The sequence below is a fragment of the Heptranchias perlo genome, chromosome 12 (genome assembly GCF_035084215.1).
Source record: "Heptranchias perlo isolate sHepPer1 chromosome 12, sHepPer1.hap1, whole genome shotgun sequence".
NCBI classification, from domain to species: domain Eukaryota; kingdom Metazoa; phylum Chordata; class Chondrichthyes; order Hexanchiformes; family Hexanchidae; genus Heptranchias; species Heptranchias perlo.
This window is the reverse complement of record NC_090336.1, coordinates 288,259-304,209: the sequence shown is the minus strand read 5'-3', so window position 1 is coordinate 304,209 and position 15,951 is coordinate 288,259. Positions and strand designations below refer to the sequence as shown.

The following is a 15,951-nucleotide window of genomic DNA, read 5'->3' as shown; positions in this document are numbered from 1 at the left end:
GTAGTACCAATCTAACATATCTCCAGCCAGTGAGTACTGTATATAGTACCAATCTAACATACCTCCAGCCAGTGTGTACTGTATGTAGTACCAATCTAACATACCTCCAGTGTGTACTGTATGTAGTACCAATCTAACATACCTCCAGTGTGTACTGTATGTAGTACCAATCTAACATATCTCCAGCCAGTGAGTACTGTATATAGTACCAATCTAACATACCTCCAGCCAGTGTGTACTGTATGTAGTACCAATCTAACATACCTCCAGTGTGTACTGTATGTAGTACCAATCTAACATACCTCCAGTGTGTACTGTATGTAGTACCAATCTAACATATCTCCAGCCAGTGAGTACTGTATATAGTACCAATCTAACATACCTCCAGCCAGTGTGTACTGTATATAGTACCAATCTAACATACCTCCAGCCAGTGAGTACTGTATGTAGTACCAATCTAACATACCTCCAGCCAGTGAGTACTGTATGTAGTACCAATCTAACATACCTCCAGCCAGTGAGTACTGTATGTAGTACCAATGCATCACATACCTCCAGTGAGTACTGTATATAGAACCAATCCGACCTCCAGTGTGTACTGTATATAGTACCAATCTAACATACCTCCAGCCAGTGAGTACTGTGTATCGTAGTGCCAATCAGCTGCCATGTTACCGCCTTCCACCATGGCATTCACCTCATTGCCGTTGTGGCTGTTTGCAGGTTTCTGAGCATTCGGCACCGGTTTGGGTTCTGGCCGTGGGGGTGTGGGTGCTGGCACTGGTGAGTCGGAGGGGGCAGCTATCGATTCAGAAACGGGCCCGGGTGCTGTAATTGCATCAATCTCCTGTGTTTAAAGGAACACAAACAGGACACTTAGATAAAGCATAGGTTGATCCAATGCATAACATTTAGGATTCCATCACATGAACTGTTCAATCTGTCGTGACCTGGGACCTGCAGCATAACCAGGAGTAAGTGTACGTATTGAGAAGATTGGTTTTTCATGGTCGATGCTGCCAAGCTCAGTCAGCAAAACCAGCCGTTCTGGGCTCAAAGACCGAGGGTTTGAGCTCCACAGTCTAAGCCTGTGCTGCCCAAATACTCAGAGCTGCACTGTCTTCAATCCAAAAGTGTGTTAGAGACAAAGTCTCATTTAAAAACAAAATAGAATTTTATCTTAGCATCTTAAAAACTAAACGCCTCTCGCAAATTCAGGTTCCAGACCCACGTTAGAGAGCACTATTCGAAGGGCAGGTTGGCCAACATTCCTCCCTCAACACCAAAACCCAACGGTTAACTGGCCACCCATCGCCTTGTTTGTGGACCAGCTGCTGCACAATAAGTAATTCACTGGATATGAAGCGCTGCGAGATATTTGTGTGACGCGATAAGGCGTTATATAAATACAAAAACAATTCAATACAGGGCGCCCATTCAATTCAACACAGGGTGCCGAAGCAAATGAGGGAAAGACAAACGCATGGGTGAAAGGGTCGCCAGGAACTAAGCGAGCAGCTCACATTGCTATATAATTGCTTGTAAAGAAGTCACTAGATAGCAAGCGGGGATTCTGGATGATTTTTCCTCTCCCTAGCCAAGGGGCATTATGGCCAACTGACAGGACAAAGTGCCATTTTGCAGTAATCATTTCTTTTACCCACTCCCATCAAGCGCATTTATCCGCAGGCCATGCTTCTCACTCTCAAACACATTTAACGCATCCGAGAGTTAACAGGAAGTTCTCGATCACACAATGCATCGTGGAACAGTGCCCATTGTGTCAAGCAGCAAGCTTGGCCCGAGAGCCCCGACCCCACATTGAAGAGACCCCCCTCTGCAAACTAGAGGGGCCACTACTTCAAGTAACCCTAAAGCATCTCTATATCTTTAGATGCCCTTCCTTTTCCCCTCATGGGAATGTGTCTATTCTATACCTGAACCATCTCCTTGAGGGCCTCCCACTGTTCAATTACTGTTTTGCCTGACAATTTTTGATTCCAATCCACCTGGGCAAGATCACTTCTTAACTCACTGAAATTAGCCCTCCTCCAGTTAAGTATTTTCACATTTGATTGGTCCTTGTCCTTTTCCATAACTATTCTAAACCTGATGGTATTATGATCACTGTTCCCCAAATGCTCCCCCACTTCATTCCCCAGAACTAGATCCAGCACTGCTTCCTTCCTCGTTTCAGGAATTCCTTCCCCTTTTTGTCCTTTATACTGTTATTATCCCAGTTTATACTGGGATAATTGAAGTCCCCCATTATCAATACTCTATAGTCCTTGCGCCTTTCTGTAATTTGCCTGCAAATTTGCTCCTCTCTTTCCTTCCCACTATTTGGTGGCCTCAAGTATACACCCATTAGTGTAATAGTCCCTCAGTTGTTCCTTAATTCTAACAAAATAGATTCTGTCTTTGACTCCTCAACTACACAGAGCTGGGTGTCGTCAGCATATATACGGAACCTAACGTTATGTTTTTGGATGATGTTGCCAAGGGGCAGCACGCCGATGAGAAACAGAAGGGGAGCCAAGGATAGATCCTTGGGGGACTCTAGAGGTAACAGCACAGACTGTGGGATAATTAGCAATCTAATGAATTGGTGTGCACACAAACACGGTCAAGGATTTACAAGTGACTCATTAATCTCCCATCTTCCACCCTCCATAAACTTGAGCTCATCCAAAACTCTGCTGCCCGTATCCTAACTTGCTCCAAGTCCCATTCGCCCATCGCCCCCTGTGCTCGCTAACCTACTTTGGCTCCCGGTCCAGGAACACCTCGATTTTAAAATTCTCATCCTTGTTTTCAAATCCCTCCATGCCCTCGCCCCTCCCTATCTCTGTAACCTCCTCAAGCCCTACAACCCTCCGAGATCTCTGGGCTCCTCCAATTCTGGCCTCTTGCACATCCCGGATTTTAATCGCTCCACCATTGGCAGCCGTGCCTTCAGCTGCCTAGGCCCTCAGCTCTGGAATTCCCTCCCTAAACCTCTCCACCTCTCTCTCTCTCTCTCTCTCCTCCTCTAAGACGTTCCTTAAAACCTACCTCTTTGATCGAGCTTTTGGTCACCTGTCCTAATATCTCCTTACGTGGCTTGGTGTCAAATTTTGTTTGATAATCGCTCCTGTAAAGCGCGTGGTGCGTTTTACTACATTAAAGGCATGGTATAAATGCAAGTTGTTGTTGTACAGCGCCCGGTGACCCCTGAACCTGGACATAAAAACTACCCGGAGAGTTGTAGGAGAAAGGAGTGCCAGGGGCAGGGGCGCGGTGTTGGCCACCGCAAGGGAGAGGAAGGGGTACTGTGGTAGGTAACGCCAAACTATTCCTCACCGCCATGAAGTTTGCCAGCGTGCTGTCGATGTCTCCGGGCTTGCTGGGCAGTGGCTCCGTCTCCTGTGGCTCGGCGTCAGGACTGTCCTCATCCTCGCTGTCTGTGTAAGCTCCAAGCAAGCCCAGCCCACCTGCAAGATTGTAAGGGCATTTCAATTCAGAGTAATGATAACACATTAGAACAGCTGCCATCCCGCTACTCCTCACTCACATGCCCCAGTGATTCCACCTGCACAAAGTGCCGGGGAGCCCCGAGCAGCCCGCCCGCGCCGGGGAGCCCCGAGCAGCCCGCCCGCGCCGGGGAGCCCCGAGCAGCCCGCCCGCGCCGGGGAGCCCCGAGCAGCCCGCCCGCGCCGGGGAGCCCCGAGCAGCCCGCCCGCGCCGGGGAGCCCCGAGCAGCCCGCCCGCGCCGGGGAGCCCCGAGCAGCCCGCCCGCGCCGGGGAGCCCCGAGCAGCCCGCCCGCGCCGGGGAGCCCCGAGCAGCCCGCCCGCGCCGGGGAGCCCCGAGCAGCCCGCCCGCGCCGGGGAGCCCCGAGCAGCCCGCCCGCGCCGGGGAGCCCCGAGCAGCCCGCCGCCACTAAGTTAGGTGGGGAAGTAAGTTGTGTAGATGGGAGCGTGAAGTTGTAAAGAGGGAGACAGATTAAGTGAGGGGTCAAAACTGTAGCAAACGGTGTTCAATGTGGGCAAGTGTGAGCTCATCCACGGGTCCCAAGAAAGATAAATTGGAGCATTTTCTAGGAGGTGCAGAGGAGCAAAGAGATTTGGTGTGTCTGTACAAAAATTAGAAAAAGCTAGTGGTGCAAAAAGCCATCTTAAAGGCTAATGGAATTTTGGCCTTCATCTCAAGGGGGCTGGAATACAAAGGGGAGGATGCGATACTTAACTTGTACAGAGCCTTGGTCAGACTCCACCTGCAGTACTGCGTTCAGTTTGGACACCGCATCTCAGGAAGGATATACTTGCCTTAGAGGCGGTGCAACGAAGGTTCACTAGATTAATTCCTGGGATGAGAGGGTTGTCCTATGAGGAGAGATTGAGTAGAACGGGCCTATACTCTCTGGAGTTTAGAAGAATGAGATGTGATCTCATTGAAACATATAAGATTATGAAGGGGCTTGACAGGGTAGATGCTGAGAGATTGCCCCCTAGTTCTGGACTCTCCAACCAGGGGAAACATAGTCTCAGGAGGAATTTCTTCACGCAGACGGTTGTGAATCTTTGGAATTCTCTACCCCAGAGGGCTGTGGATGCTGAGTCGTTGAATATATTCGAGGCTGAGATGGATAGATTTTTGGACTCTAGGAGAATCAAGGGATTTGTGGATCGGGCGGAAAAGTGGAGTTGAGGTTGAAGGTCAGCCATGATCTGATTGAATGGTGGAACAGGCTCGAGGGGCCGTGTGGCCTACTCCTACTTCTTATGTCCTTATGAGGGGCTGCAACGCAGATTCACCAAAATGACACTGGGGCTAAGAGGGTTAAATTAAGAGGACAGGTTGCATAAACTAGACTTGTTTTCCCTCGAGTATAGAAGATTGAGGGGCGATCTAATCAAAGTGCTTAAAAGGATTCGATAGGGTAGAGAAACTATTTCCTCTGGTTGGAGAGTCCAGAACATGGGGGCACAACCTTAAAATTAGAGCTAGGCCGTTCAAGAGTGAAATCAGGAAGCAGTTACCTGTAGACCGGACTGCAGATTCCTTTGCTGTCCCATTGTTTGTACTGCTTGAACTTGAATTAACAAATAATTGATCGGATCCGTCCTCCTGCTCATCTGCAGTGAAGAAAGTGTGTTACAATCTGAACAAGGAGACAATGTGCCAGCCCTTATAATAAACAAGTACAGCGGAGTCACAGGACTACAACTGGGCAACAAAATGGCTTCAAAGCACACGAAAATTAAACAGGTCTGCTTCTCACTCCCACAGGTCATGATCCCGAATCACTCCCTGCCACCTCCCCCCGGGGCTCAGTGTCCAGGAACTTCTATGAAGGACAGCACGGGCGGAGCACATCATGGTGCAGGACCACAAGGTAGGGACGCAGAGTGGAACCCAGCACCTTCTCATCCACATGCCAGGTTCGAACGTGGGCAAACCAAAGGCTATTCCTATTCCCCCAAGGAGCAGACAGTTGGTTTATTTTGATCATTTGTCGGTAAAACCATTTCAGACTCGCTCACATTTACAGAGATCAACTAAAACACCGGGTTCTTAGCACAAGGATTGAAACATGGGTGTAAAGAAAATATGCTTGAAATGAAGAAATGGCCCCAATGTTTTTTTTTATTCGTTCACGGGATGTGGGCGTCGCTGGCAAGGCCGGCATTTATTGCCCATCCCTAATTGCCCTCGAGAAGGTGGTGGTGAGCCGCCTTCTTGAACCGCTGCAGTCCGTGTGGTGAAGGTTCTCCCACAGTCCTGTTAGGAAGGGAGTTCCAGGATTTTGACCCAGCGACGATGAAGGAACGGCGATATATTTCCAAGTCGGGATGGTGTGTGACTTGGAGGGGAACGTGCAGGTGGTGTTGTTCCCATGCGCCTGCTGCCCTTGTCCTTCTAGGTGGTAGAGGTCGCGGGTTTGGGAGGTGCTGTCGAAGAAGCCTTGGCGAGTTGCTGCAGTGCATCCTGTGGATGGTGCACACTGCAGCCACAGTGCGCCGGTGGTGAAGGGAGTGAATGTTTAGGGTGGTGGATGGGGTGCCAATCAAGCGGGCTGCTTTATCTTGGATGGTGTCGAGCTTCTTGAGTGTTGTTGGAGCTGCACTCATCCAGGCAAGTGGAGAGTATTCCATCACACTCCTGACTTGTGCCTTGTAGATAGTGGAAAGGCTTTGGGGAGTCAGGAGGTGAGTCACTCGCCGCAGAATACCCAGCCTCTGACCTGCTCTCGTAGCCACGGTATTTATATGGCTGGTCCAGTTAAGTTTCTGGTCAATGGTGACCCCCAGGATGTTGATGGTGGGGGATTCGGCGATGGTAATGCCGTTGAATGTCAAGGGGAGGTGGTTAGACTCTCTCTTGTTGGAGATGGTCATTGCCTGGCACTTATCTGGCACGAATGTTACTTGCCACTTATGAGCCCAAGCCTGGATGTTGTCCAGGTCTTGCTGCATGCAGGCTCGGACTGCTTCATTATCTGAGGGGTTGCGAATGGAACTGAACACTGTGCAGTCATCAGCGAACATCCCCATTTCTGACCTTATGATGGAGGGAAGGTCATTGATGAAGCAGCTGAAGATGGTTGGGCCAAGGACACTGCCCTGAGGAACTCCTGCAGCAATGCCCTGGGGCTGAGATGACTGGCCTCCAACAACCACTACCATCTTCCTTTGTGCCAGGTATGACTCCAGCCACTGGAGAGTTTTCCCCCTGATTCCCATTGACTTCAATTTTACTAGGGCTCCTTGGTGCCACACTCGGTCAAATGCTGCCTTGATGTCAAGGGCAGTCACTCTCACCTCACCTCTGGAATTCAGCTCTTTTGTCCATGTTTGGACCAAGGCTGTAATGAGGTCTGGAGCCGAGTGGTCCTGGCGGAACCCAAACTGAGCATCGGTGAGCAGGTTATTGGTGAGTAAGTGCCGCTTGATAGCACTGTCGACGACACCTTCCATCACTTTGCTGATGATTGAGAGTAGACTGGTGGGGCGGTAATTGGCCGGATTGGATGTGTCCTGCTTTTTGTGGACAGGACATACCTGGGCAATTTTCCACATTGTCGGGTGGATGCCAGTGTTGTAGCTGTACTGGAACAGCTTGGCTAGAGGCGCAGCTAGTTCTGGAGCACAAGTCTTCAGCACTACAGCTGGGATGTTGTCGGGACCCATAGCCTTTGCTGTATCCAGTGCACTCAGCCGTTTGTTGATATCACGTGGAGTGAATCGAATTGGCCGAAGACTGGCTTCCGTGATGGTGGGGATATCGGGAGGAGGCTGAGATGGATTATCCACTCGGCACTTCTGGCTGAAGATGGTTGCAAACGCTTCAGCCTTGTCTTTTGCACTCACGTGCTGGACTCCGCCATCATTGAGGATGGGGATGTTTGCAGAGCCTCCTCCTCCCGTTAGTTGTTTAATTGTCCACCACCATTCACGACTGGATGTGGCAGGACTGCAGAGCTTTGATCTGATCCGTTGGTTGTGGAATCGCTTAGCTCTGTCTATAGCATGTTGCTTCCGCTGTTTAGCATGCACGTAGTCCTGAGTTGTAGCTTCACCAGGTTGGCACCTCATTTTTAGGTACGCCTGGTGCTGCTCCTGGCATGCTCTTCTACACTCCTCATTGAACCAGGGTTGATCCCCTGGCTTGTTGGTAATGGTAGAGTGAGGAATATGCCGGGCCATGAGGTTACAGATTGTGCTGGAATACAATTCTGCTGCTGCTGATGGCCCACAGCGCCTCATGGATGCCCAGTTTTGAGCTGCTAGATCTGTTCTGAATCTATCCCATTTAGCACGGTGGTAGTGCCACACAACACGTTGGATGGTGTCCTCAGTGCGAAGACGGGATTTCATCTCCACGAGGACTGTGCGGTGGTCACTCCTACCAATACTGTCATGGACAGATGCATTTGCGACAGGTAGATTGGTGAGGACGAGGTCAAGTAAGTTTTTCCCTCGTGTTGGTTCGCTCACCACCTGCCGCAGGCCCAGTCTAGCAGCTATGTCCTTCAGGACTCGGCCAGCTCGGTCAGTAGTGGTGCTACCGAGCCACTCTTGGTGATGGACATTGAAGTCCCCCACCCAGAGTACATTTTGTGCCCTTGCTACCCTCAGTGCTTCCTCCAAGTGGTGTTCAACATGGAGGAGGACTGATTCATCAGCTGAGGGAGGACGGTAGGTGGTAATCAGCAGGAGGTTTCCTTGCCCATGTTTGACCTGATGCCATGAGATTTCATGGGGTCCAGAGTCAATGTTGAGGACTCCCAGGGCCACTCCCTCCTGGCTGTATATCACAGTACCGCCACCTCTGGTAGGTCTGCCTGCCGATGGGACAGGACATACCCAGGGATGGTGATGGAAGAGTCTGGAACGTTGGCTGGAAGATATGATTCTGTGAGTATGGCTATGTCAGGCTGTTGCTTGACTAGTCTGTGGGACAGCTCTCCCAATTTTGGCACAAGTCCCCAGATGTTAGTAAGGAGGACCTTGCAGGGTCGACTGGGCTTGGTGTTTTGCCGTTGTCGTGTCCGGTGCCTAGTGGTCCGATGCCGGGTGGTCCGTCCGGTTTTATTCTTATTATGACTTTTCGTAGCGAGATTTTACAACTGAGTGGCCTGCTAGGCCATTTCAGAGGACAATTAAGAATCAACCACATTGCTGTGGGTCTGGAGTCACATATAGGCCAGACCGGGTAAGGGCGGCAGGCTTCCTTCCCTAAAGGACATTAGTGAACCAGATGGGTTTTTACGACAATCCGGTAGTTTCATGGCCATCATTACTGATACTAGTATTGTAATTCCAGATTTTTATTTAATTAATTGAATTTAATTAATTGAATTTAAATTCGCCAGCTGCCGTGGCGGGATTTGAACTCATGACTCTGGATTTTAGTCCAGGCCTCTGGATTACTAGCCCAGTAACATAACCACTATGCTACCGTACCCATGTGTGATTATAACTGCCAGTCCCACCAGTGGCACGTCTCGCTGGGTCCTTGAGAGGTGTCAAACCGAGACTGCTGCAGGGACTGGTGGGGGGGGGGGGGTCACACAGCCCAGGCCTGGGACTATAGGAGAAGAGAAACCCGTGATCCTCTCGATGTATGGACTCTCAGCTGCCCGCAGCTCTGCCAAATGCAGCCATCCGTCACTTCTGGGGGAGATGAAAGCAGGGAGCAGGAATAAAAAATATCAATTTAAGACACAGGGAACTCCAAAACAGCGACAAGTATATATCCAGAATCTGGGCTACTACAGTGTAACAATAAACCATAGAACACAACACCATATACATGCATTTTATATAGAATAACAGATACCCGGGAGTAAGTTACAGGCTGGAATCTCATCGAGGGGTTCAGGGGGTTTATATATAGAATAACAGATACCCGGGAGTGAGTTACAGACTGGAATCTAATCGAGGGGTTCGGGGGGTTTATATATAGAATAACAGATACCCGGGAGTGAGTTACAGACTGGAATCTAATCGAGTGGTTCGGGGGGTTTATATATAGAATAACAGATACCCGGGAGTGAGTTACAGGCTGGAATCTAATCGAGGGGTTCGGGGGGTTTATATATAGAATAACAGATACCCGGGAGTGAGTTACAGACTGGAATCTAACCGAGGGGTTCGGGGGGTTTATATATAGAATAACAGATACCCGGGAGTGAGTTACAGGCTGGAATCTAATCGAGGGGTTCGGCGGTGTTTATATATAGAATAACAGATACCCGGGAGTGAGTTACAGGCTGGAATCTAATCGAGGGGTTCGGGGGGTTTATATATAGAATAACAGATACCCGGGAGTGAGTTACAGACTGGAATCTAACCGAGGGGTTCGGGGGGTTTATATATAGAATAACAGATACCCGGGAGTGAGTTACAGACTGGAATCTAACCGAGGGGTTCGGGGGGTTTATACACAGAATAGATAACCAGGAGTGAGTTCATAATATATTATGATACAGCACAGGAGGTGGCCATTCAGCCCATCGTGCCTACTCTTTGAAAGGGCTATCCAATTAGTCCCATTCCCCTGCAATTTTTTCCCTTCAAGTATTTATCCAATTCCCTTTTGAAAGTTATTATTGAATCTGCTTCCACCGCCCTCTCAGGCAGTGCATTCCAGATCATAACAACTCACTGCATAAAAAAATGTTTCCTCATGTCACCTCTGGCTCTTTTGCCAATTACCTTAAATCTGTGTCCTCTGGTTACTGACACTTCTGCCACTGGAAACAGTTTCTCCTTATTTACTCTATTCAAAATCATGAACAGTTTTAACACCTCTATCAAATTAACATTAACCTTCTCTGCTCTCAGGAGAACCCCAGCTTCTCCAGTCTATCCACGTAACTGAAGTCCCTGGAACCATTCTAGTAAATCTCTTCTGCACCCTCTCTAAGGTCTTCACATCCTTCCTAAAGGGTGGTGCCCTGAATTGGACACAACACTCCAGCTGAGGCCTAACCAGTGTTTTATACAGGTTTAGCATAACTTCCTTGCTTTGTACTCTGTGCCTCTATTAATGAAGCGCAGGATCCCATATGCTTTTTGAACAGCCTTCTCAACTTGTTCTGCCACCAAAGTTTTGTGTACATACACCCCCAGGTCTCTCTGTTCCTGCACCATCTTTAAAATTATACCATTTAGTTTATTTTGCCTCTCCTCATTCTTCCCATCAAAATGTATCAATTCACACTTCTCCGCATTAAATTTCATCTGCCATGTGTCTGCCCATTTCACCAGTCTGTCTGGCCTATAATTTTGCTAGGTGCAAGCTGGAATTTTTTTACCATCCTTCACATTGGAGGGTGGCGAGGGACGGATAATGGGGTGAGAATGAGTGAACAATGCCTCGTCTGAGAATAGGTCTTGAGCAACGCACTGCTCACCTCCAGCACTGTGACACCATCGTCGAGCAATGTCCTGATGTTATCCACTGGAAACATCACATTAGGTACCAGAGGGAGTCAGTAAGTTTAAAACCATAAACATGGGTCTAAATCCAGGCCCTGACCCAAGATTTTCACCAGGAATGTAAACGGTTTCAGAATGGTTCCACACACATTTAATGCAACCCGTGTAGCCACTCCAGAGACTGCAGGCTGACACTCCACTGCAGTACTGAGGGAGTGCTGCATTGTCAGAGGTGCCATCTTTTGGATGAGACGTTAAACGGAGGCCCCATCTGCCCTCTCAGGTGGACGCAAAAGATCCCACTGCACTATTCGAAGAGTTCTCCTCAGTGTTCTGGACAATATTTATCCCTCAACAAACATCACTAAGAAGAATGGGGAGTTCGCCTAATGTCCTGGCCAACATTTATCCCTCAATCTTACTGTGCACAAATTAGCTGCCATGTTTCCTGTATTACAACAGTGGCTACACTTCAAAAAGTACTTCATTGGCTGTATTTCTTTGGGACGTCCTGAGGGCTGAAAGTCACTATATAAATGCAAGTTCTTTCCTTCAACACTAGAAACTGCCCAACAAATCTGTTCTGTGCACTTCTCCGGGCCAGTCAGGCTCCGACAACGAGCGTGATGTTAGTGTCTTACACCAGCGGTAAACCAAAGCCCACACACCGTATTTTCTGATGGCTCGGATTATGTTACAAGGGGGTTTCAATGAGGTCCGTGACAGGGAGCTCGAAGCAGTTTATTCAGTTATCTGAAGCTGTGAACATATCTGGCATCATAAAAACTGATGACAGGTGGGACAGAGGAGTCGTTTAGAATGCAGTTGCGTTCACTCCCTCATTACTGGTTGTCAGTACCCTAAGATGAGGACAGTCTCAATAATTTTTGTGAATCGACAGCATAAAAATAGCCACAACTCAGCACCAAATGGGGTCAACATTGATGCAATGAGGGGCAGTCTTCTGGGATTGTAGATATTGGGTGAGGCAGGGTTGGGGGCTTCACATGCTTAACCTACCTGGGAGTGTTTGATGGGGCAGTGTAGAGGGAGCTTTACTCTATCTAATTAAAGCCACAGTCCTGACCTCCAACAGAGGGATACGAGTGGTTGGGGGTGCAACTCAGACATTGCTGCAGATTAAAGAGTACTCTAATCAAGGTCAATGATGGTGGACAATTAGACAACTAACGGGAGGAGGAGGCTCTGCAAACATCCCCATCCTCAATGATGGCAGAGTCCAGCACTTGAGTGCAAAAGACAAGGCTGAAGCGTTTGCAACCATCTTCAGCCAGAAGTGCCGAACGGATGATCCATCTCGGCCTCCTCCCGATATCCCCACCATCACAGAAGCCAGTCTTCAGCCAATTCGATTCACTCCACGTGATATGAATGGCTGAGTGCACTGGATACAGCAAAGACTATGGGCCCCGACAACATCCCAGCTGTAGTGCTGAAGACTTGTGCTCCAGAACTAGCCGCGCCTCAAGCTAAACTGTTCCAGTACAGCTACAACACTGGCATCTACCCGACAATGTGGAAAATTGCCCAGGTATGTCCTGTCCACAAAAAGCAGGACAAATCCAATCCGGCCAATTACCGGCCGATCAGTCCACTCTCAATCATCAGCAAAGTGATGGAAGGTGTCGTCGACAGTGCTATCAAGCGGCACTTACTCACCAATAACCTGCTCACTGATGCTCAGTTTGGGTTCCGCCAGGACCACTCGGCTCCAAACCTCATTACAGCATTGGTCCAAACATGGACAAAAGAGCTGAATTCCAGAGGTGAGGTGAGAGTGACTGCAATTGACATCAAGGCAGCATTTGACCAAGTGTGGCACCAAGGAGCCCTAGTAAAATTGAAGTCAATTGGAATCAGGGGGAAAAGTCTCCAGTGGCTGGAGTCATACTTCGCATAAAGGAAGATGGTAGTGGTTGTTGGAGGCCAATCATCTCAGCCCCAGGACATCGCTGCAGGAATTCCTCAGGGCAGTGTCCTCGGCCCAACCATCTTCAGCTGCTTCATCAATGACCTTCCCTCCATCGTAAGGTCAGAAATGGGGATATTCGCTGACGATTGCACAATGTTCAGTTCCATTCGCAACCCCTCAGATAATTAAGCAGTCCGAGCCTGCATGCAGCAAGACCTGGACAACATCCAGGCTTGGGCTGATGTCTGGCATGAATGTTACTTGCCACTTAAGTGCCAGGCAATGACCATCTCCAACAAGAGAGGGTCTAACCACCTCCCCATGACATTCAATGGCATTACCATCGCCGAATCCCCCACAATCATCATCCTGGGGGTCACCATTGACCAGAAACTTAACTGGACCAGCCATATAAATACAGTGGCCACACGAGCAGGCCAGAGGCTGGGTATTCTGCGGCGAGTGACTCACCTCCTGACTCCCCAAAGCCTTTCCACCATCTACAAGGCACAAGTCAGGAGTGTGATGGAATACTCTCCACTTGCCTGGATGAGTGCAGCTCCAACAACACTCAAGAAGCTCGACACCATCCAGGACAAAGCAGCCCACTTGATTGGCACCCCATCCACCACCCTAAACATTCACTCCCTTCACCACCGGCGCACTGTGGCTGCAGTGTGCACCATCCACAGAATGCACTGCAGCAACTCGCCAAGGCTTCTTCGACAGCACCTCACAAACCCGCGACCTCTACCACCGAGAAGGACAAGAGCAGCAGGTACATGGGAACACCACCACCTGCACGTTCCCCTCCAAGTCACACACCATCCCGACTTGGAAATATATCGCCGTTCCTTCATCGTCGCTGGGTCAAAATCCTGGAACTTCCTTCCTAACAGCACTGTGGGAGAACCTTCACCACACGGACTGCAGCGGTTCAAGAAGGCGGCTCACCACCACCTTCTCAAGGGCAATTAGGGATGGGCAATAAATGCCGGCCTCGCCAGCGATGCCCACATCCCGTGAACGAATAAAAAAAAGGTGTGATTGAAGGATGTGATAGGGTAGAAGCTATCTGCTGTCGTGGGGGCACAATCTTAAACTTGGAGCTAGACACTTTGGGAGTGAAATTAGGAAGCACATCTTCCCACAGAGCAGAGGAAACTTGGAATCCCCCCCCCCCCAAAACACCAAGGCTGAGGATCAATTGGCACTTTGCAGACTGATATCGATCGATATTTGTTGGGTAAATGTATTCAGGGATTGGGGGGGGGGGCAGATCAGATATGATGGGGGTCCGGACGGGGGCCGGCGGGTCCGGACGGAGAGGGGGGCCGGACGGGGGGAGGGGGTCCGGCGGGTCCGGACGGGGGGGAGGGGGTCCGGCGGGTCCGGACGGGCTCTTCCTACTCGGGCCACAAGTGCTCGCTCTTCCGATACTCGAGCTCTGCCCAGGGCCGGTGTCACCCTCTCCGCCCCCACCCCGGGGCCCGGCCCCCGCCCACTCACCGGGTATCTGTCACACACTCGCTCTGCGGGGCCACGAGTCCCGCGGGTTCAGCAGCCTCGCAAATCCGCCCACCCGCCCGCTAACCCCGGCCCCCCCTCCCCTCCCCTCCCCTCCCCGGCCCCCCCCTCCCCTCCCCGCCCCCCCCCTCCCCTCCCCTCCCCTCCCCGGCCCCCCCCTCCCCTCCCCTCCCCTCCCCGGCCCCCCACTCCCCTCCCCTCCCCTCCCCTCCCCTCCCCGGCCCCCCCCTCCCCTCCCCTCCCCTCCCCGGCCCCCCACTCCCCTCCCCTCCCCTCCCCTCCCCTCCCCGGCTCACCCTCCGAGCCCGAGCCCCGCTCCTCCTTCCTGTGGCCGGACTCCAGCTGGAGGATGGGCCGCCGCCTGCTCTGCTGTAGATTGATCCGCGTCTTCTTCCCCATCAGACCGGCCTCCGGGCTCGGACCAGGCCGCCGCCGCCGCCGGGCCTCCTTCACACGGACTCCGGGCTCGGACCAGGCCGCCGCCGCCGCCGCCGGGCCTCCTTCACACGGACTCCGGGCTCGGACCAGGCCGCCGCCGGGCCTCCTTCACACGGACTCCGGGCTCGGACCAGGCCGCCGCCGGGCCTCCTTCACACGGACTCCGGGCTCGGACCAGGCCGCCGCCGCCGCCGCCGGGCCTCCTTCACACGGACTCCGGGCTCGGACCAGGCCGCCGCCGGGCCTCCTTCACACGGACTCCGGGCTCGGACCAGGCCGCCGCCGGGCCTCCTTCACACGGACTCCGGGCTCGGACCAGGCCGCCGCCGCCGGGCCTCCTTCACACGGACTCCGGGCTCGGACCAGGCCGCCGCCGCCGGGCCTCCTTCACACGGACTCCGGGCTCGGACCAGGCCGCCGCCGGGCCTCCTTCACACGGACTCCGGGCTCGGACCAGGCCGCCGCCGGGCCTCCTTCACACGGACTCCGGGCACCAAATCCAACGGTGCAGAATGCGTCATACGTCAGCGCGTAAACACATTTGTAGATGACATCATCACGTTCAACGCGGCCGGCTTGCGCTGCGCGGGCTTGGCCAGCGCCGTCTGGCGTGAGTGCGTCATACGTCGGGTCCTTGGAGACCAAAATCCGACCTCCCCCCCCCCCTGTGTTCAGGTGTGAACCCTGAACCTGACCCCCCCCCCACCGTGTTCAGGTGTGAACCCTGAACCTGACCCCCCTCCACCGTGTTCAGGTGTGAACCCTGAACCTGACCCCCCCCCCCACCGTGTTCAGGTGTGAACCCTGAACCTGACCCCCCCCCCACCGTGTTCAGGTGTGAACCCTGAACCTGACCCCCCCCCCACCGTGTTCAGGTGTGAACCCTGAACCTGACCCCCCTCCACCGTGTTCAGGTGTGAACCCTGAACCTGACCCCCCCCCACCGTGTTCAGGTGTGAACCCTGAACCTGACCCCCCCCCACCGTGTTCAGGTGTGAACCCTGAACCTGACCTCCCCACCGTGTTCAGGTGTGAACCCTGAACCTGACCCCCCCCCCCCACCGTGTTCAGGTGTGAACCCTGAACCTGACCCCCCCCCCCACCGTGTTCAGGTGTGAACCCTGAAC

The 15,951-nt window shown here is 52.0% G+C and overlaps 1 protein-coding gene across 3 annotated transcripts in view; it reads right to left on the bottom strand.

Moving 5' to 3' along the window:
• The window catches only part of LOC137327802 (formin-binding protein 4-like), a 55,481-nt gene extending 40,142 nt beyond the window's left edge, over nt 1-15,339 (bottom strand). Inside the window, exons 1-4 of one of the 3 annotated variants that reach the window (XM_067993611.1) lie at nt 14,683-15,339; nt 5,020-5,115; nt 3,343-3,473; nt 625-847 (exon numbers count right to left, since the gene is read on the bottom strand). In XM_067993611.1, the coding sequence (XP_067849712.1) occupies nt 625-847; nt 3,343-3,473; nt 5,020-5,115; nt 14,683-14,785 (553 nt within the window). In that variant the 5' untranslated portion in view covers nt 14,786-15,339. Of the gene's footprint in view, nt 1-624; nt 848-3,342; nt 3,474-5,019; nt 5,116-14,682 lie in introns of those variants that run through there. The other 2 variants (XM_067993610.1, XM_067993612.1) reach the window with 2 other exon arrangements.
• Between the last annotated feature and the right edge of the window lie 612 nt (nt 15,340-15,951).